At 29.4% G+C, this 22,309-nt stretch overlaps 2 protein-coding genes across 5 annotated transcripts in view; both read right to left on the bottom strand.

Moving 5' to 3' along the window:
- Nucleotides 1-6,987, bottom strand: part of LOC108747442 (ras-related protein Rab-28-like) — an 8,788-nt gene extending 1,801 nt beyond the window's left edge. Inside the window, exons 1-3 of the mRNA XM_018484905.1 lie at nt 6,908-6,987; nt 2,390-2,575; nt 1,195-1,428 (exon numbers count right to left, since the gene is read on the bottom strand). Of these exons, the coding sequence (XP_018340407.1) occupies nt 1,195-1,428; nt 2,390-2,575; nt 6,908-6,982 (495 nt within the window). The 5' untranslated portion in view covers nt 6,983-6,987. The remainder of the gene's footprint in view (nt 1-1,194; nt 1,429-2,389; nt 2,576-6,907) is intronic.
- A 782-nt stretch (nt 6,988-7,769) lies between these two features.
- Nucleotides 7,770-22,309, bottom strand: part of LOC108748002 (uncharacterized F-box/LRR-repeat protein C02F5.7) — a 17,755-nt gene continuing 3,215 nt past the window's right edge. For 3 of the 4 annotated variants that reach the window (XM_018485956.1, XM_018485949.1, XM_018485972.1), the window contains 6 exons: nt 12,638-12,837; nt 12,087-12,361; nt 10,371-10,637; nt 9,755-10,124; nt 8,370-8,573; nt 7,770-8,098 (listed from right to left, as the gene is read on the bottom strand). In XM_018485956.1, coding sequence (XP_018341458.1) covers nt 7,963-8,098; nt 8,370-8,573; nt 9,755-10,124; nt 10,371-10,637; nt 12,087-12,361; nt 12,638-12,837 — 1,452 coding nt within the window. In that variant the 3' untranslated portion in view covers nt 7,770-7,962. Of the gene's footprint in view, nt 8,099-8,369; nt 8,574-9,754; nt 10,125-10,370; nt 10,638-12,086; nt 12,362-12,637; nt 12,838-13,851; nt 14,336-22,309 lie in introns of those variants that run through there. The other variant, XM_018485964.1, reaches the window with a different exon arrangement.

Genomic DNA, 22,309 nt, shown 5'->3' with positions numbered 1-22,309 from the left:
ATATATATATATATCACATTTTTTATTTTACTTTATTTTATTTTGTTTAATTATTAAACTTAATTAAAAAATAGAAACAGATTGTCAATTTTTCTTTACTTGTTCTTTAAAATGTTAAGTATGTGAGAGCGGTGAAACTTTTATACACATTTGTATATTATGAAAATGGTTTTATTTTATAAAATTAATCGTATAAATTTTATTGACAGTAGTTTAATGTGCATATTTTTGCAAATCTAAAAAATGTACCATTTTTTGCAGGAAGATAATTCCATGTAAGTAAGAGAAAGGTAAATTTAATTAAATGTAAGAGAGTTTTAAATTTAATTAAGACTCCTGATATAATAGAGTCATTTTTTGAGGGATACAGTCATTCTGATCTCTCTTCTGTCTCTGATTAGCTATTTATAAATGTTTAATGTAATAAGTGTTCGTTTATCAATGTTTTCTTATGTTATTTATCGCTTTTTATGTAAAAAATGTTATATAAATTACAAATATAATATTTTTTTTCCTTGAATAGTTTTGTCCCGCTAGATTCGCAAATTGAATCACTGTGCGACTAGTTAAACCTCTTAAATTTTGTTTAGAATCCTGGATAACATTTGTTAAAATAAAGGCCATTGAAGGTTGTTCTCTTATTTTCATTTTTGCACTAAAAATTCATTTTTACGTAAAAATGAAAATAAGAGGAACAATGACCTTGATCTTGACAAATATTACCCAGATCCTGAACAACATTAAAGAAGTTTTAGCCGTCGATCCGACACCTTGGGTGAAATGCTAATGTCGACGGTACTGTAATTTTCAAGCATAATTCAAAAAGTATACTTAATAAAAGTGAACTTTATTATGTATTTTGAAAGTGTTTTGAACTTTATTATGTGTTTTATTATGTGTCTTGATACCAGCTATTAGATTCTGGAATAAAATAGAACATTTTATTTTAAAAAATCGATGTGATTTTGATCTGATATTGGCGACATCACTTAAGATCAAACTAACAAGATCAGTATATATAATAAGTAGATCTTTTTAAACTCTACAACTTTATCTGAAACATTTTTCCAATAAACCAATACTTTCTGAGATAATTAGCCATTCGGGGACTTTTGGATCTCACTGTACATACACACACACACACACACACACGCGCGCGCGCGCGCACGCACGCACGCACATTTTTTAAATTACCGATTCTCCAGTTCTCGCAGACATATCATGATAAGGAAATCCGTTTTCCGCGGCGAATCGATGCGATCTGTCTCTCTTAACTGTTCTTTGATGTTCCATGTCACATTTATTACCGATTACCGCTATTAGAGGTATTTCATCGTAGGCTTCAATGAAACTCTTGATTTTGCTGAGCCACTCTTCCAAAATGTCGAAACTTGAGCTATTCGTTACGTCGTACACCAAAAGAATGATCTGATTCAGAAACATACATCCAGTTTGCAACATACAATCGTAGCGCACAAAAGAGACATGTCCATGGACGGCAACTATGGTGTGGAATCATATTACATCCAAAATTTAGATTATTGTGAAAATCCGTCCCTTGAAACTCAAAAAATCCAAGGATTGGATTAAAAATTAACTGTGAATTTTGTAAATGTTGTACGCGGATGCCAACCAATATTCATAATGACAGTATAATTGCGCGCATAGCAGAGATTTAACTTATGGCGAATTTGATTGGAAGTACTAAATAGTTCATATTAAAGCCGTTGATTTAATTTGAGTTTAAAAGTGAAATGCAAATTTCGAATTATAAAATACATATTTTGCCTAATAGTATTATACAATAAAATGTATTGAGTATTTCAGGGTTTAATCAGAATTTCTATGTTTATGTATAAACGTATCTTTACATTATTTTGTGTACGACAGCTTTAAAGTGCACCAGTGCGCACTGATTGAGCATCCAATCGAATTCGCTATTAGGGCTGTAACCATGTACCGTATGCCGTAATCTGTAAGAATGGACTAACCACAGTCGAGCATTTCTCTCTTACAATTGAATCAGAGGGGAATACTCGGCTGTGATTAGTCAATTACATTATTATATATAGATTACGGGCATACGGTCAATATAAATAATTCCTTACTGACTGTTGGACAGAGCAATTCGCAATTGTAAAAAAAAAAGTATGGCAACAAGGAACACAAAATAAATAAAAAGTAAAAAAACGTTGTCATTTTGTACTCTCCTCCTTCTCTCTTTTTGTTAGTAAAAAAATCCATTTTCACAGAGGTAAGTTGCCGCCTCTGGATATGTCAAAATTAAATTAATAAAAATAATTAAAATAAAATTAATTCAATAAAATTAAATAGCGAAATAAAATGTTTATATTTTAAGAAAGTAAAAGTAGCAGCAAATCGATCTTACGTGTGCTCCAAAAACGTATTTATCCAACATGTTGCCATGCAGAGCGAGTCCGCCAACGTCCCATAAATGTAGATTGACATTTTTATAGCTGCCGATGCTAATGTTCTTAAGAAAGAAATCGATGCCTGCGGTGGGTATGTATTGTCTAGTGAAATCGTTGTTGCAAAACTTCTGAACGATGCTGGTCTAAAGAAGGATCCTTGAATTTCAATTATCAAGAATAACAGGTATCATAGTAATAATAACAATTATTATTTACAATCTATCCTAATTGCACACTTTATTCGAGGAACGTTCTGACAAACGTTTTTAGGTCATACGGATATTCTTTGGAACATCCCTTGGAGGGACCTGTGCTATTAGAATATATAATAATAACAGCCACATACAATAATTACCAAATGACAAATGAAAATTACAGTTAAAACAAAGAATTATTTGCTTGTTGTATATTACAAACAATCATCGACCTGCTTAATTTTTATAATCATAGTTTATTTCTAAAGTATTTATTATTCTTGAAAAATTTATATCAATTAAAGGTATCATTACGTTGATAGAAGTGAAACAAGTAAATTAGCATTTTTTAGATCATGAAATTTATCTTGAAAACTAATATATTTTTTGTAGAGAAACAATTTATTTGAAACAGCTTATTTGCTTATATGGAAAAGTATCACAACTCTGATAAAGAATAAAATTTACTGTTTATATATAGAATTGCAATATTCAAATCTTGAAAATTCATAACATCCCTGAAAATTTTTTTTATAATTTTTATACAAATTGAAACATTTCAGAAATACTCGGAAAATTTACATCTTCTCTCAAAATTTTTCATATAAATTCTAAAATATTTTGAGATTTCTTAAAAAACTTTGAGAAAAGATGTAGATTTTCTTTGAAAAGATGAAAATTTTCTGAGAAATGTTCCAATTCGTATAAAAAATGTGAGAAAGTTAAAAAATTATATAAAAATTATGAAAAATTACATTCAAAATTCTGAGAAAATTTTTTATCAGGGATGATTTATTTTAAAGAATACATTATAATTGAAAATATAACTCAGAAAAAAAATGAAATTGTAGACATTGCATATTTGCCATCCTAATAAAACGTTGTTCCAATTCAGAATTTAAAAATGCTATATTAAGAAGTTATTAATTTTGAGAAAAGTATATTTGAATGTAGGGGAGGGGTAGGATTGTGTGTGTATTATAGTATTGTAGATAAGCATGATCATCCTTTATATTTTTGCAACGGTTGGTACTAGTAATGCCAATTGTTATAAAAAGATGTATCTGTCTTCGCGACATTCCAATATGCTGCGAAGTTTGAACTAAATTTATATATGTACTTCGATTATTTATCTGAATTTATTATATTAAATAAGCAGGTACGTTATTTTTTTATTTTTTATGTTTTTTTCCCTAACTTTACCCTACTAGGGTTCCCAATCTACATTGATATAAATAAGATGTTTTGTTCTACGAGTTAATATTTGTAAAGTAAACAGTACAAATATTGAATCACTCTAATCTTACAAATTCCCGAGACCATTATTGATTTATTAGACACGAAAGTTTTTTGAATAGATATGCATGATTGTTTATTACGAGCATGTTCATTATTCTTTATCATACACTGAAAAAAGTCCGGTGAAGGGTCAATGACTATAACAATCAGTGTACATTTCTTTAGAAATATACTGCGGTAATAAAACAGGCAATGCTAACAGTACTAGCAATATGCTAGCAATATGCTAACAATACATTAACAATATTTGGCAACATGTGCGCAATAGGTGGCAATACATATAGGAAAATAATACTAACAATACAATGGTAATACTAGCAATAAAATGTGTTGTATTATCATAATTAGCAATCACTGCATTTTTTTAGTAGTGGTTGATCCCTCGGAGTCTGCATTTGGTAATAGCTACTAAATGTATAGTGAAATAATGCCAATCAAATATTTGATTAATATAACCAAAAATAATGTTAATTACTTTTATAAATATTTAATAAATATTATCAAATTGTTATTATTTAATAATACTTACTTTAAATATTTGTAAAAGTAACATTATTTTTTATTATATTAACCAAACATTTGATTGGCATTTGTTCTAATAAAATTCTAATAAAATTTTATATACATACATATACACAAGATGTTTAGTAAGTTTTGACAAAGCGCTCATGTGTAGATAGAACGGACTAAATTGAATCGAAAAATCCTCTACTATTTTGCAATTTTTTCAATAGTTAGCAAAATATTAATTACTAAAAATCGCTGAATATATCTTCAATCATTTTTTATTCAAATATTATCAACTTTACAGAAAAACAGGAAAAGATAAAAATTGTTTATTTTCTTTTCATAAAGTTCTGAAAATTTTTTAAGAATTTTTTTAATACCGTATTTTCTCTTATTGTAAAAATAATTGCCAATAAGAAAATGTAGTACTAAAAAGTCAATGAAAAATTCTGAAAAAATTCTTAGAGCTCTATGAAAAGAAAATAAACAATTTTTGTCTCTTGCTATTTCTCTGTAATATAGCCCGTACTAGGATCAAATCGAAATATATATTTTTGTAATTTTTACAACCATTTTAACGGAAAAGGCAAAAATTGAAACTTAATTTTCGACATGACGACATTTTTTAAATAATCAGTATTTTTTCTTTGTTCTAGTATCTGCTATAACCAAACTCATACTAATTAAGAATTTCTTTGGTTTTATTTTTCAGATGAGCAAAAGAGCTGGAATCGTGGGAGCCATAGACCTAGTTTTATTTTTCACGACGTTACTTAATATTTTATACAGGGCATATTAACAATTATTTTTAATAAAAAAATTCTGAAATATTCTTCAAATATGTACACAAATATGTAGAAAAAAACCCTGTCCCAAAAAACTTTTATCTTATATTTTTAAAAAATTCGGAAAAATAGCATAAAAATTCGGCTTATAGACTAAAATACCTCCTTAAGAGTTTATTCAAACTTGCATAGTCGCATAAACGTATATATAAAAAAGTTATCCAATTACATCTCATTATAAAGATGTATGTAATATGCAATTAAATAATTTTCTTTATGTATACGTTTATGCGACGTTTATGCAAGTTTGAATAGATCCTAAGTCAGCGAGAAACAGCGAACAGCTTTTCAATGCTGTGCATTGCAGTGAAGTGGGGATAAAACGTCAGCTTTCCTTTGCTGCACGAAATTGCACCTTAATACTTTATGCGATAAAAAAATAATAGGATTTTATACTGAATAAGTAACAGTAGGAATTGTGCCCATATGTATAAGAATTTATCCTGAATCACGCAAAAAATATTACGCACAAGTGTCGATCTTTTTTCCTCGTGCCATTTGTCATTTCGCGACAAATATAAAAAGAAGAACAGAGAATAGCTTCTAAAACTAAAGGTTAATAAATTCATACTTGACCTACATGATTAGCCCCGTTAATGCAAAGATGTATCGATTAGAAAATTCGTTTCTGCCGATTTGCTTTATTATTCTATCATTACATAGCAAGTTGACGGATACGATAAACCGCGAACGTCGCATGTTGCGGAAGTTTCCGCATTGGATCCAGAGACACGAAGTCGCGACCGGAGATTTCATCGATCCTAGTTCGCATGTTACATCGTTAATCTATATTGCACAATACGACCGTACGTTTATTTTACACAGAAAAATATATAGTCATCACTACATTAACAAAACTGTAGTAATATTAACATGAATAATACCTACAACAATTAGACGTTCTAATCATATAAACATCTGCAAAAAGAGTGAACTCGTTAACTTCACCACCCGTCACAGAAAAGACAACAGAAATGATTCCGCATCAATCTTATGGAAAAATGTCTTTCTGTGAATTTGGCTAATTTTTTGATATATTGTAGTTCTCTTCATTTTGAACAAATATCTCAATGGGCACAACTTGATCCTATGGATCATTTCCGCGCTACAATCCTTGAAAGGTCCAGATTTTACATGATTAATGTGGAGTCCTCTAATCTTATGGGAAAATATCTTTCTGCTACACCCAGTGAGAAATGATAATGGAATTGACGTCGATTCGACATCGATTTCATTGTCATTTCTCACTGGGCAAGCCTTGAAAGGTACAGTAATCATGTAAAATCTGGACCTTTCAAGGCTAGCACGAAAACGGCCCGTTGAGACATTTATTCAAAATGACGAGAACTATAATATATCCAAAAATTAACCAAATCCGCAGAAAGACACTTTCCCATAAAATTGGTCCGGGGTCATTTATCAAATACTCTTCGATAACGAAGCCCTCCCTGTCACCTGTTGAAGGATTCTTGCTATAGCGTTTTTCACCATGGTGATCGCAAACAAATTTAAACGGACGGATACACACTAATAAATATCGCTCGTTAAGTGCCGAGCACCCCCGAAACTAGGGATCAACCACCTCTGTCGACCGCCGCCGCGTTTTCAAGCGACGCTGACAAAAACTCACTTTGCCGGCACCGGAGTCACCCACGAGCACGATTTTCAGCCGCTTCTCGATCGACTCCTCTTCAACGTCCGACATTGTAAATGTGACGAAGATATAAGCCGAATCGACGATGATCCTCGATGGTGATCATAAGAACGGCATGACTCGTCCGTCGGGACGGTCTTCGACTATAATGGCGCAGCATGAAATGTGGCAGCTCGCGTGTTGTGGCCGACAAGCGAGGTCCGAATCGACCGGCAGTGGTGGCCAGTACGCCGTCGTCGTCGTCGTTGTCGTCGTCTACTCGCAGGCATGAATAAATTAGCGAATAATCGATAATAGAACCGCGGCATCACCAACGTGCGTACTTCGCGGTTAGTAGAAGTTTTCGACTTGAAGAGTGATCCTGTACAGAAAGAATAATTTTGCTGAAATATTTCTAAAAATATATCTAAAAATTTAGCTAAAATACAAATTTGAAAATAATATTGTTGGATTAACAAAATAATTATGTAGGATACGAGCAATGCTATGTATAACAAGTTTTAACAACCAGCTTGAATGTCTTATATATATACAAGATATATATAAAATTATTTTTTTGTATGATCTAATAAAATTAATTTACATAAAATTATTTACAAACTTATTTTAAGATATAAGTATATAGCTAAATTTTTAGTTGCTTTGACAAAACTATTCTTTTCGTGTGACGACAACAACGACAATAATGATGACAATGTGCGTAACGTTTTGGACGACCACGATATACTGCGTTTAGTGGGACACTTCTCAGTTCTTTACTCTGTGCAAGTTTCGATGTTCTTGGATAATTTGAAAGTTTGGAAACAAATACTATTCAGCATAAAAAATAGTGTTTGCGATATTAAATTACAATTTGTTGTATGATACAATCTTGTTTTCTTATTAACTAATCTATATATTAATACTGGCGCAATGAAAATATCGTATTTTATATAAATATATTATTTTATCGCTTTATTTTTAAGCACTTTTCCGTGTCAACAGAGTCGCGGTAACACTCATAAAACAATCTAAAAACCTATCAACGTGCCTTAATTAAAAATTAGGTCTTTATAATTTTGTAAAAGATAATAATTCGATACTCTGCAACACGTAATGGTTCTCACAACTGTAAGTCGATCGGCTCGCTCGAAATTTGCTTTGACGATTTCATAGTATCTTCCGTCACTGCAAAAATAATGTTTTATAAATATCACTTATTCTATAAGATAAATTTGTTTTAATCGTACTTATACCTAAATGTACAACGGTTGTAATTGCGATTTAAAGATTATAATTCTTGACAATATAAAATGTAACCAATAATTAACATTTAGACTACTGTTTACATTTTGTATCAGCAAGAGTGTTGTAAATGTCATTAAATTGAAATTATACAGTACAGTTTACGCACAGATATGATTTAAGCAATTTTATTCTTCATCGCTATATTTTTTACCTTAGGCTTAAACATTTCATCTTGATACACTTCACACGTAGAATATCAATAGCTTTCTGACTTTTGTCCGAAAATCGTAAGTTTTCCGGATCCCATCGCAACTCCAAACGCTCCAAATTAGGACAATTATTAGCGATTCCATCCATCAATTGATCCACGTGTATATTGACGCCCAGTCTCTCTTGAGTGCCCATCACAAGTATTCTGAAATATTATTGGAATTCTTAATTCTCAAAAAATGTTTATTTTTAAATTTTAATTATAGTTAAATTTAAATTATAATAATAGAAAGGAAAAGTCTTTAAATAATATAAAGCCTTTTTAATCCTGGACTAGAGCATCTGCATGTGGAAAAAATTGCAAATATACAAATTCATTATTTAAGACTAAATTGTAAATATCACATTTAATGGAAAAATAGAATTAGGTACTACATAATTACAGGGAAGTAACGTTATTTTCGTTACTTTTTTTCGGTAACAATCGTTTCTTTTTTCTGTCTGTAATAGGAATATCGGGCAGCCTATCCGGCTGCTTTTTTACAATTCGGTCGTTTAGTTCAATAGTTCGATTATCGAGAAAAAAATTATTTTTCATAATTTAAATAAATAATTTTAGACTGCGTTATTCATTGCTTGTACTGAAAATCTGAAGTGTACGTAATATGAATTATAATATTTACATTATATAGTAAATAACGGAACATAGTCTTGAGCCAACTAATCATTTACGTGATTTTCTTTATAATTGGCTAGAATAATTCTTCTTTGTTCTGAATCAGTTGGCGTCTCTCTTTAATATAGGCTATCTAGTTAGTATTGTACTTCAGTCAGTACTGCACAATTCTCCTCTATATATCAAGTAAATAAAAAATTATTATATTATGTAGGATTTAAATTTGAACTTTGCTCCAAATTTTTCAAAGCACTATTTAGTTCTGAATTACTAACTCGTAAGATATTTAATTTCAGATAAATTTAATATAGATAATTATAATAATATTGTTGATTCTTAATACATAGAAAATATATAGAATAGATTTTTATTAAATTTATTATGAATAATAGTTTTATTAAAAGTCAACATATAAATATTAAAAAATCGTTTAATACATATAAGTTATCACATTTTTGTAGCATATTTATAATGGTTTTAATTAAAAAATCTTCTTTGTTATTGTAAAAAAAAACAATTAAATTTTTTATTTTTCAATCTTTTTGTGCAATTGCCGGGTAAAATCCAGTTATTACAATTTATCGGGCTTTGTCGGATAAAATCCGTTTATCTAGTAGAAATAAATGACGAATTATCCGATATTTGATTATTCGATAAATGATTATCTGTTGCATTCCTTATATGGGATTAGTCATGTCTTGAATACTCACTTTGCATTAGTGAGAATTGGTAATACACTTTGCCACAGTTGATCAGTCATATGCGGCATGCCTGACAGCGCGAGGCCATACAGCTGATGGCCGTGCCTCGACAGGAACTTGTGCAGGGCGTCGTCGCTCAAATTATCAGATCTATCTAAGTCCAGTGCTATCAAGTTCCGCGTATTTCCAAGTTCAGTCCAGGCCTTCAGCACGTTATCATTAAAATTGTTTAATTGACCGGCGCTCAGAAAACGCAGTCCGGGGATTCTGCTCAACATGTCAATTAGGCATTCCGTCGATAGATCTGTAGCAGTAATGTCGAGTTCCTGAATGCTCGACTTTTCCCATTCAACTTGCATCACATATTCGCTCTGCAAATCTAAAATATTGTATGACACTATTTCTTTAAAATTTGATTTAACAAATTACATTTTTATTCGAGTTACGTAGAAGACACACACATTTTTTTATTAATATTTTAACTTATAATTTAAACAATTTAATTTATTTAATTTATTTAAACAAAAATTCGTAAAGTAACAGATTTCAAAAATTTTAAGTAAATAAAATTTTTATCAAAAATAGCAGATAAATCAAGACGATCATAGACATAATCATATCTCACTTGTTCCTTGCATAAGAAGACACGTCAGTCTTCTACTCCTTTGAAAAAGAGTTTTCATGGTCGAACCAGTTACTTTAGAACAATAATTGACCGCCAAGCATTCTAATTGTATACAATTAGAGGAGAAAGCGTCGATATGCGAATCATCCACGAAGTTAATTCCATATAAATTGATGACTCTTAAATTTGGGGTTGCTGATTTTAGTTTGTGTACATTGATCACCTCGTAAATCTCTTCTTCTTCTTCTTCGACTTTTTCATATGTCCCTAAAGAATAGATAAAGCGATTAAAAAAAATATCTACATTACATCTAACATTATAATAAATATATAGATCCTATAATAATACTTTTTAATGTACAGAGAGAATCTACTCAAAACAAAACACTAGAATATTTTGAAAATTAAACCCAACAAGTAAGTAAAAACGTTTCAAACAAATTTGTATGACTTTAAGTGAAATAAATAATAAAAAATTAATTTTTGAAAAAAATCAATTTTTTTAAAGTCATGAAGGTTGAGATGGCTATACAAATCGATTGCCTATAGCATCATTGTCTACATCACTTTTGCCGACAGTTTGTTTGCACACAAAAATTATCGCCTACAGTTCGATTGCTTACATGCACTTTTGCACAAATATAAAAATTTCAGATACGAAAACACATTATTACCTACATGTATTATTATCTACAGCGCGATTGCGCTATAAACATTTTTGCACACAAATATAATATGCTCTTCTAATTGTTTTCTAATTTTTTATGCAATTACAGATTAACTGGAGAAATTATATTACGTAAAGAAATCATATCATTCCATTTTAAAAAGTAGAGATGATCTTCATCTTGGAATCTTGAAAAATCAATTTTTTCAAAAATTTATTTTACTATTATTTGTCTCTCATAAAATCATATAATTTTTGTCTAAAACATTTTTGTTTTGACTAACGGGTTTAATTTTCGAAATATTCCGATATTTTGTTTTAAGTGCCTCATCTTGTATAAATATAATGCATCCATTTGTTTAAGGGTCAGTTGTTCTAGCTTCAGATAAACTATATGGTGATTTACCTATTGGATAAACAAAAGAATAAAAGAGTAAAAGAATAAGACAGTATAAGAGAGTAAGAGAATAAGAGCTGAAGTTTATCGAAAAGTGGAACAACTCAACCTAAATATATCAGATTTGATATTCAAATTTATAACAAATATGATATATAAATCAACGTTAAAAAATAATGCGTTACTTGTAATGCTGTTATAATTATTATAATCTTTTTTCACCTGTAATGAGAATACATTTTTACAGTAATAGTAACAAAGCCATTTCATTTATCATTACTTCAGTTCCCTATTATTTTCAATAAATCTTATTATTTTTATTATATTTGGTTTAATAGAACCGTTTTATTTAAATTTATTTTTTATTTAAATAGAAATGTATACATTTAAATTTGTATCTCCAATATATTTTATATCTCAGACTGCATTTCGATAATCACTATTATTACTGAAAATCTGTAATATATACACATTATGTAACGTGAATTATAAGTTTTCAATATTGGTAGTGAATGTCGGGATGCATTTTTAATTTTAACTTATAACGGCAACGGTAATTATTTTTATTTTTATAAAATAACATTCTCAACTTATGATTAAGTGATATGTCATATATAAGAGATAATACAGAAAAGTGAATTTAACCAATTACCGATTAAATGCAATATTTCTAGGCCATTAATAAAATTGTAAATCTTTCGCATGAAGCCTTCCATGAAGATTACTTCGGATAGACAAATACACATATATTTCAATTTTGTAGGAAACGCTTGCATTTCCGAGAAGTCGTGTAGTTGCATCGCAGTCGAAAAGTCCAGCAACATATGTGTTAAATTTGGACACTTATTAGCTAATTCGTGAAGAACCGTATGAGTGATCAGTTCGATTGGTAATTCGATGTACCTCAATGAAGGTCCAAAGCGTACGCTGCAAATTTTAAATTATTATTGTTTTATAATACTGTAATTTCGTGTCTAAAATAAGAATGGACTTTGTTCTTTCATGTCTCTTTAATTATTAATATCTCAAATAAATACTTTCGCGACTCTGAATCTGGTTTTAATAACAAGATCTTCAGATAATTCGACATCATTGCGATAAGTGCCAAATGTTTGTCTAAAATTATTTCTACGATTATCGTATACTAAACGACTAAGAGACACTCGAGAAGCATAAGAATTACGTATTACGTTTTTCTCTTACCTGACTAAATGTAACAAATTTTCTAGAGAGCTCACATGGAGCCCACTTACTTCCGGTCTTAGGGACACATGCTTCCAGAGACGCGTATCATACGCGATTTGTCTCCAGCGTTTACAAACTCGAGCAACTCTGCATATCTCGCGGTGCGAAAGGTAGCAAAAGACATTCAGAAGGACTTTGTCCGGCAATTTTTCTATCGTCTGTAGAGAAAAGACGTTTTATTTATATCTACAAAAATCAACGGCGTACTATTAATTATGTTATTCAGAATTATTTAGGAAATTGGGAAACAAATTAGGAAGTCTCTTAAAGAAATTTAATAATACCGTAATTCCGTGCCTAAAATAAGCAATAACTATAATAACTCTAAAGCTAAATTTTAAATAAGAATAACTGTAATTATTAATATTGTCCTTAATTACTTATTTTGAATATTAAAATATGTTATTTATTTTAAATATTAACAACAATACCTTTAATATTCAAAATAAATAATTAGCTACTAATTAATTTAATACTCACTATTATTAAAGTTAGTATTAAATTTCTCTAACGTATCAGATTAGAAAATGAAATTGAATTTAACCAATCGGAAGAACGGAAATCAGTATCAAATATACATTGCTTTAGTTAAATTTGATCTCAATTTCTAATTTGATATGGATGTAAGGAATGGCATCGATCAAATATTTTTATGAATTAAATCAATTTATGTAATTTTCATGTTCTTATGCGCGTTATTAATATGTAACATTTATACGTTAGCGCAATTTCGAAGTGAATTGAATGTGTGACGTACATACACTATTTATCTAATTTGCTCTTCCCGTTAAATTAAGTTATATTTATCAATTTTGGACCAATTTTGACTCTTCTTTCCATAGAATCCTCATACAAATGTATATATCGAGTGATTTAATGTTTAATACTATGTGCTAATTTCATTTCCTCGATAAAGATTCTGGAACCTGTTGCGGGATTCTCTAAACGTTTTATTGACAATTGTCACTAGCATTAACTAGCGACAGCCAATGAGAGTCGCGCTTTCTCCCAAGATTGTCCTGCCATTATAGTTAATATAGCGACAATTATCAATAAATCGTTTAGAGAATCCCGCTGCTGATGTGTGAAGTAAATGGATTCAGATAGTCATGCGAAAAATAGAAGATCAAATAAATGATCGTATTACATCGGTGTTAAATAAATCAACTTACAGTACGACTTTTAGCGGCGCCGCCTTCAGAAACGTACATCTGAGACGTTTCTAAGGCAATCTGGCCCCAAACGTCCACACCACCGAGATCCATGGTGTTGCTTCTTTTAACGTTAGATCAAAATGAAGACGTTTGGCTTTCGTAATAATTTTCTTCACGTATACAGTCTACTTTTTCTCTCCGATTAATTAGATACTTAAATCTTTATTTTTCGGTTTTATTACTATTTTATGTTGCAAGGTCACCTTTTTTTTTTTGCTGTTAAACGTCACCATACGATTGCGACTTATTTCATTGTTTTCGCAAAACAAATGTTATATGTATTAGGATTTTCAATTCGTGCACTTTGATGTTTTTAAACGTGAACAAAAATTTAATAAGCGGAAGATATTACTGTTCGCAGTTATACGCGATTTATTGGAATCGCGACACAACAGACAGAATTCGGAGAAGCTTACACTACAAGTCTTCAGCAGAGTTTCAATCGGATCGCGCTTGCGCGTCGCCCTAAATATAAGACTTGGAAGGCTTGCTTGCACTTTATTTTAAACCCCACCGCTATCCACATCTACTCGGAATACTAAGTCTTACATTTTTAATAAAATTTTTTTCCTGATAAAAAATCAAACTTGAAATGACCACTTTATTTGTAATTACCATGGCGATTTTACAGATTTTATATAAATATATATTTCGTTTATCAGTGGAATAAAAAACTGCGTTTACACTCTTGATATACTTTATAATATGCATAATATTTATACATATAATATAATTATATAATATCGCGCATAACTTATTAATATATAACGTCCGTCAAAAGTTCCGGACCAACTGAATAGCTCGGAAAGTATGCATTTCTGAGAAAAAAATGTTTTAAACAAAAATTGTAGGGTTTAAAAAGATCTATTTAATAATTTTATCAGTTTGTGTGTGTGTGATCTTGGGTGGCGTCCTGGAAAAACTTATAGGACATCCTGTATACATATATGTATGTATGTACAGGATATCCCGTAAGTTTTTGCCAAGCGCTTTTGTGTAGATAGAGCGGACTAAACTGAGTCGAAAAGTCCTCTTCTATTTTGTAATTTTTGCAATGATTAACGAAATATTAATTACTAAAAATATGAATATTAGTTTTTAATGATTTTTTACTCATATACTATCAATGTTATAGAAAAATAGCAAAAGACAAAAATTGTTTATTTTCTTCTCATAGAACACTAAGAACTTTTTCAAAATTTTTGGTCAACTTTTTAGTACTATAGTTTCTTATTTTTACCAACATGAGAAAATACGGTATTAAAAAATTCTGGAAAAATTCTAAAAAAATTTTCAGAATTATGAAAAAAAAAACAATTTTTTGACTCTCGCTGTTTTTCTGTAAAGTTAATAGTATTTGAGTAAAAAATTAATATTCAGCGTTTTAATAATTATTATTTTGTTAACTATTGCAAATATATATTGAGAAATAATAGAGGTCTTTTCAACTCAATTTAGTCCGCTCTATCTTCACAAGAGCGCTTGGCAAAAAATTTCGGGACACTTCATATGGTAAGTATATTAGACTGACAAAAAAAAATTATCTTTTTTATTCTCTCAGCTCGAAAGCTTCCATTTCATATCAAAAGAACATCCCTAAATTTTTATCAAAAAGTATTAAGGTTTAGAGATCGCTTACGATTTTTAAATCAAAGTTTTGATTTTCCTTGATCAATTAAATGTTTGATTTAATGCAAAAATAAGATGTAATATATATATATATATATATATATATATATATTCTACATGGGCTGAAAAGTCCCGGGATTTTAAATAAAAACAAGCGTTTTTTGGGCAAAGTTATATTTATTCCTCAACATAGTTGCCTTCGAGGGCGATACACTTGGTATAGCGATTTTCCAACATTTCGATGCCCTTTCTGTAGTACGAAACATCCAAGCCTTCGAAATACGCCTCGATTTCCGCAATGACTTCCTCATTCGATCTGAATCTCTTTCCCTGGAGCCACCGCTTGAGGTTTGGGAACAGATAATAGTCGCTCGGGGCCAAGTCTGGAGAATACGGTGGGTGAGCAACCAATTCGAATCGTAATTGGTCCAATTTGGCCATTGCTTTCAAGGACGTGTGTGACGGTGCGTTATCGTGATGATACAGAACTTTTTTCTTCGCCATATGGAGCCGTTTTTTCTTTATTTCGTCGTTCAATTTGTCCAATAACGCTGCATAATACTCTCCTGTGACTGTTCTTCCCTCCTGCAGGTAACCGATGAAGATTATGCCATGCGCATTCCAAAAAACGGAGACCATAACCTTCCCGGCCGAGCGTTGGTCTTTTGGACGCTTTGGTCGGCTTTCGTGGTTTTCCAGCCACTCTGCAAACTGCCTATTGGACTCAGGCGTATGATAATGGACCCACGTTTCACCCATCGTCACAAAACGTCGAAAAAAGTCCGCTCGATTACGCTGCAACAACGCCAAACCGGCCGTTGAATCATCAACGCGCTGCTGTTTTTGGTCGACGGTCAGCAAACGCGGCACCCATCGCGCCGATAGCTTTTTCATCTCCAAAAGATCGTGCAAAATGTATCCCGCCCGTTCTTTTGAGATGCCCACGGCCTCAGCTAACTCGCGCAACTTCACTTTACGATCACTCAAAACGATTCGATGCACTTGCTTTACGATTTCCGCATTCGTAGCCTCTTTTGGCCTTCCAGAGCGAGGTGCGTCTTCGGTGCTTGTACGACCCATTTTAAATTCACTAAACCACCGATAAACTGTTGTTCTCGAAGGAGCAGATGTGGGATAACATTTCTGCAACCATTGCAATGATTGTCCAGAAGTTTTTCCCATCAAAAAACAATGTTTGATCAAGATGCGATATTCCTGTTTTTCCATTTTTTTTACGAAGGCGAAAGTAGCGTCATTCAAACGACTGTAGCTTGTAAACGAATGGACGAAATGTCATGAAACTTACATAAACTAGTGACAGATGAGCCTCTCGAAATGAGTCATGTTCATTTTCTAGTGGCGCCACCTATTGAAAAATCCCGAGACTTTTCAGCCCATGTAGTATTTTATTTTTTAATTTGTTATGGGATTACTTGATGCTAATTATTGTTATTAAATCTTTTATACAAATTATACAAATCACTTAAGTTGAGAAAGATAAAATAATTTAATTACTTTACTAAAGAAGAATTAATATGTACATATATCTTACACTTTTCTTAAAAAAGATTTTCTATTAGTTTAACAATTTGACTACCATGTCGTCTAAATTTTCTGTAATCTATATACTATTTATAACAAGACACTACAAAATGCAATATCAGTATAAACTTAATAAAAAAAGGGTAAAATAAAAGCGTTAAGACAGTAAAATAAGCGCGCCTTAAAAAACTGTTGTACCTAATAAAATATAAAATTCAAATAATACTATCTTTAACTTCGCAATCTACTATAGGTGGTAACTTTAATTCTTCGAAAAATAATTATATTACAAAATTATGTTATCTTCCTTCACTCAAACAATGTATTATTTGTATAAAGAATTTGATATAATAACTGCCACCAAGTAATAATTTTATAATAAATTAAAAAATAAAATTCAAATAGTATTATCTTTAATTTTTATACAATATTTGAGTGTTAGAATGTGCTAAAATTTACAAAACTTCATTATTTACAATTAGTTGTAAGTGATGATTTTATTTATCCGATTAAAAATGATTTTACTAATATAAGAATTAAGCATTAAAAAAACAATATATAAATTATATTATAACACTAAAAAAGCAATAAAATATTAAAATAATACTCTAGATTTATTAAGCTCAATACTAGAATCAAAGTGTTATCAAACTTCATACAAATGTATCTATAGGTGATATATAATATATAAATTCAACGCGCGCGCTGAATTATTCGCGAAACATCCTTCCGTGTACTTTTGGCATAATGATTGGCACAGATTCAATATACACTTAATGAATCACCAGCAACAGGTTACACGTCTGTCGCGTAATTAAGGTGCACGAGTTTCGTGTTGACCGCGAGAAGTTAGTGATTTATAATACTAATTACACACAATTAGAAACCTAAATTATCTCTAATCGAGGCATCGAACTATAACAATAGAGCCTATATCGAATAATGATCATATTATCAAGGAAGCTTAATATAAATAACCGTTTTTAAATATTCATTTAGTAAATTAAAATAAAAACAAAAAATACTGAATAAAAACTGAGAAAAAGATGATTTTTTCTACATCATATTATCGTAATAATAGAGTAGATTCTTGAAGCATATAAAACATATCGATCAAAACGATCTTATTCTTCACACGCACGCACGCACGTACGCACACGCACACGCAAACATGTTCACACATGTGTACTTATTCATGTACTACTTGGGAATAATACATAATATTTATCTCAAATTCAATTTCTTTATTGTTAACGATTTGTAAGCGCTTGGGTTGTATATCAATTTAAAGAAATCGTATTGCAAAATATGAAACCATTAATCAAATCAGATAATTCTTTATTTCCCGACATTATTAAAATCTTTCAATACATACAGAATCGTATCAAGCCATTTTAACATTAGAATGTCGATCATTTTCTCTAAGATAAAAATATGAAAAATATAAAAATTTCTGTTTATTAAGGGAATGCTGGAGTTACCAGCGGAGCGTTATTTCGTATTTCTCAAATTTTTTTTTTTTCTTTATACAGAATTAAAAAAATCCTTCTCCAGAATAAAAGAAAAAACGCAAATGCCTTTGAAAAAGTACAAATCGGTATAAAAATCCCCCAAAAAATGTAAATTATAGTTTTCTGTTACCATGTAGGTTCGTTTCCTTCACGTATATATAAATGAATGCAAGGATATATCCAAACAAAAATTATTTTTCCATATTTGCGTAATTTATCAGAATATCATGAGACCTTCAAATTATGATTTTGAAGCTTACAAATGGCTTGAGAAGTACGATTTGTACATAACCTCGTATTCATATGATATATACTCGTAGGATATAGCAAAGTAAGAAATGTAACGTTTTTGCTTAATGTACTTAATGTTTTAATTAATGTATGTAACGTTTTCTTGATGTATGTAATATTTTATTTGAAATTACAAATCTGTTTTATCGATTAGTTTGGCAGTCGCTCCAGCATCCCCTTAACTTCAATGATAAAAATTTTACACTTCTGCCCTCTTAGAGAGGAATATGAAAAAAAATTACGTACTCAATGTCTTAGAACAGAAATAAAAAATTACTTACAGATCTTTACAAATATTAAAAAATATCATTTTAAAAAATATTTGTTATTTATAAGGTTGATAAATAAAAATATTGAAAAAAATGGTAAAATCTCCTTTGCAAAAAAAGTTGCACAAAAGTGTCTTTATAACTTCACTTTATATGTCACCGGCGGTTCTGAAAATAATTACATGATTGCATTGGTATAGAAACTTTGAAAATCAGAGATAGATTTATAAAGTCTAATATTTTATAATTTATAGTTTTTGCCTAACAACATTTTTTTAACTATTTATATTTTATAGTTTATAGTTTCTATTTTAATCTAAAGATTTTTAAAGAATTTTTAATCTCAAAAATATTTTTACATGATTCAGATCTATGAAGGTTGGCACCCCTAAATACAAATTTCGACAAAGTCTACAATCGCATCCAATTGTCCACAATTTGTCCTCCCTCCAAAAACATTCGTAATTAAATACAATAAAAAGTTCTAGTACCCTTATGTGTATTTTCTTTTTAATTACATACGGGATTTAATTCCATTATTTGTCTGCATATGTCCATACATAATTGTCATTTGTTCAACTTGCAAATCCAAGTTATAAACAAATTAAAAATTAAAAAATTTGTACGACATTTATACAAGCATTTAATATCTTTAATTTACATACGGGATTTGATTGTTCATGATTTATCCACATTTGTTCATAAACAATTGTTTGTCAATATTTATTTTCAATATTTTGTAAAATATTTATAATGAACGAAAATTCATGCAACTTTTGTCACATTACAAGTATCCTCAATTTAATTTTTTAACCAATAATAAGATTGGAAATAAGATCGTTTATGTTAGGTACATTATTTTAAATATGAAGCGCCACTACGGTCTGAATGTTAAAATGTTGAACTATTGTATTATATATATTCACTTAAATGAATTAATTTTTTAAATTATGCATATAAGTATGAGATGAGAGAGTATCTACAAATTTTTAAAGAAAACCGATTTTGACTTATAGAAATGCTTTTTACTGATTATATAAATGAACATTATACATATAGTGTGTCCCAAAATTCGAGGATGGTATTATTGCAGTGTAAATTTCGCAAAAAATTAAGTAATAAATGTGTAAGTCATTTTTTTCATAAAATAGTGTTTTAAATATAAGTATTTAAAGTATGAGTAATCATAAATGTTTTTAAATTAAAAAGTCGTCACATTAGTGTGCCCAATGAATACATCTAATATTCGAATAAATGAATAAAAATGAATGAAAATACCTATTCAAATACTTATTTTTTATTCGTCAAGAAACGAAAAAATATTTTTTCATTTCATTTAAATAAATATTTTTTAAATATAATTATGAATATTTCCGTTTTCTTTCTTATGAATATTTTCATTTACTTCTACTCTGTATTATCTGTACATAGCTTATAAGCCTGCAAGAGAAAACAGAAATCTGTAAAAATGAAACCGAGAGGAATTCTCCATCAGTGATGCCAAATGGCGGTCTAGTGACGCGGGCATAATTAAACAAATTAAGGATATGTCATCTTAAATAAAAATTTATCATATAAAATTAGATATTATCTCAAAGACTTATGTAAAATTAAATGGCATATCAAACAGATTATACTTATAAATAAAAATGTATTGATTTTTAAAACATTTTTTTTAATTTCTAAGTTTTCCTCATCAAATATAAATATTACAACGACAAAAGTAAATAAAATTTATTTTTTTTTTAATTTAAAATCATCAATGTGCCGGTTATAGTTAAAGGATAACAATTGCTTATTAGAGCTTACTTTAAAACAGCTAAACGATTATATTTTGTTTGAATATATAATACTTAAATGAATATGAATATATTCTCGTTAAATAATTATAGCTTTTTGTGAATAAATATTTTTGAAAATTCAAAATTTTGAATAAATATATGACTACATTTTTTTTTAACGTAAAAATTTTTAATAAATATAAGTAGCTCAATTATAAATTTTTGTCATCAGGCACACTAGACTCTGTATGATCATGTAATCATGTGCGTACAGCAATATTTTGATTAGTATCGGTGATCGCAAAATGTTCAACATTTAATATTATTTCATACATGTCTCGGACAAATAAACTTTTAATCAATGTTTATGATTAAACTTTAAATGCTTACTTAACTTTATGAAAGTAAAGACGACTTACACTTTTATTACTTAATTTTTCAGAAAGTTTCACGCTGCAATGATATTATCCTTGAATTTTGGGACTGTAATGTTTATTTGTATAATCATTTGTACAAAAATGAAAACTACGTTTTGTTTTTTTTGTGATTTTCTCCAAAATGAAGCAAAAACGAGCGTATCTCTAACAGAATTTTTCTCTTAATTTATCGATCCCTTACATTCATATTAGAATGTTAAACAAGTCCCCCAAAAGAGATCAATAGTATAATAAAAGTAATAAATTAATAGAATAAGATTTTAAAATTAGATTAAAATATTGTATGAACGTTGAACAAAATTTATTAACACAACAAAAAGGGAAAGAAAACCTTTATAAATGGTCAAGCTTCGATCTTAAACTTTCTGTTTAAATAATACTATATGAATTTATATATTACCTGCCATTTTAAATTATGTCCCAAATTGTTTTTTTTTTAATGCAAACCAAATTGAATTGAACTACAATAGTAACATCACAAATTAAATTACCTAGCAATTTAATAATTTGATGCTCATATTATAGACATCTTATAAAGATCTTATGAAGATCTTGATAATGCTGAACATATTAAAATCTAATATCTTTTTATATATATATATATTACCAAAAAATATTACCTAGAAACTCTTTAATATTGTTTATTTACGCCTGAAAAAGACATTTCTACATACATTACAGTAAATAAAATTTAATAAATTTTAATAAATATTTCAGCTTTCCGATATTATCAACTTAAAGATATTATTTCCAAAATTTTTAACTTTAGAAAATAATTATAGTATTTCTTTTTATCAACAACACGGATAAAAATTTTAAGCACAACCGTGTATATGCGAATACATCAAATACAATAAAAAAAGCCGAGATCGATCAAATTTTGGATATTGCTAATATATTATATATTCTTTTATTAAATCAATTTATTCCAGATATAATTGCGAGCCGATAACATT

Source organism: Trachymyrmex septentrionalis, unplaced genomic scaffold, assembly GCF_001594115.1.
Source record: "Trachymyrmex septentrionalis isolate Tsep2-gDNA-1 unplaced genomic scaffold, Tsep1.0 scaffold108, whole genome shotgun sequence".
Classification (NCBI taxonomy): Eukaryota; Metazoa; Arthropoda; class Insecta; order Hymenoptera; family Formicidae; genus Trachymyrmex; species Trachymyrmex septentrionalis.
This window is presented reverse-complemented; position numbering and strand designations above follow the sequence as displayed.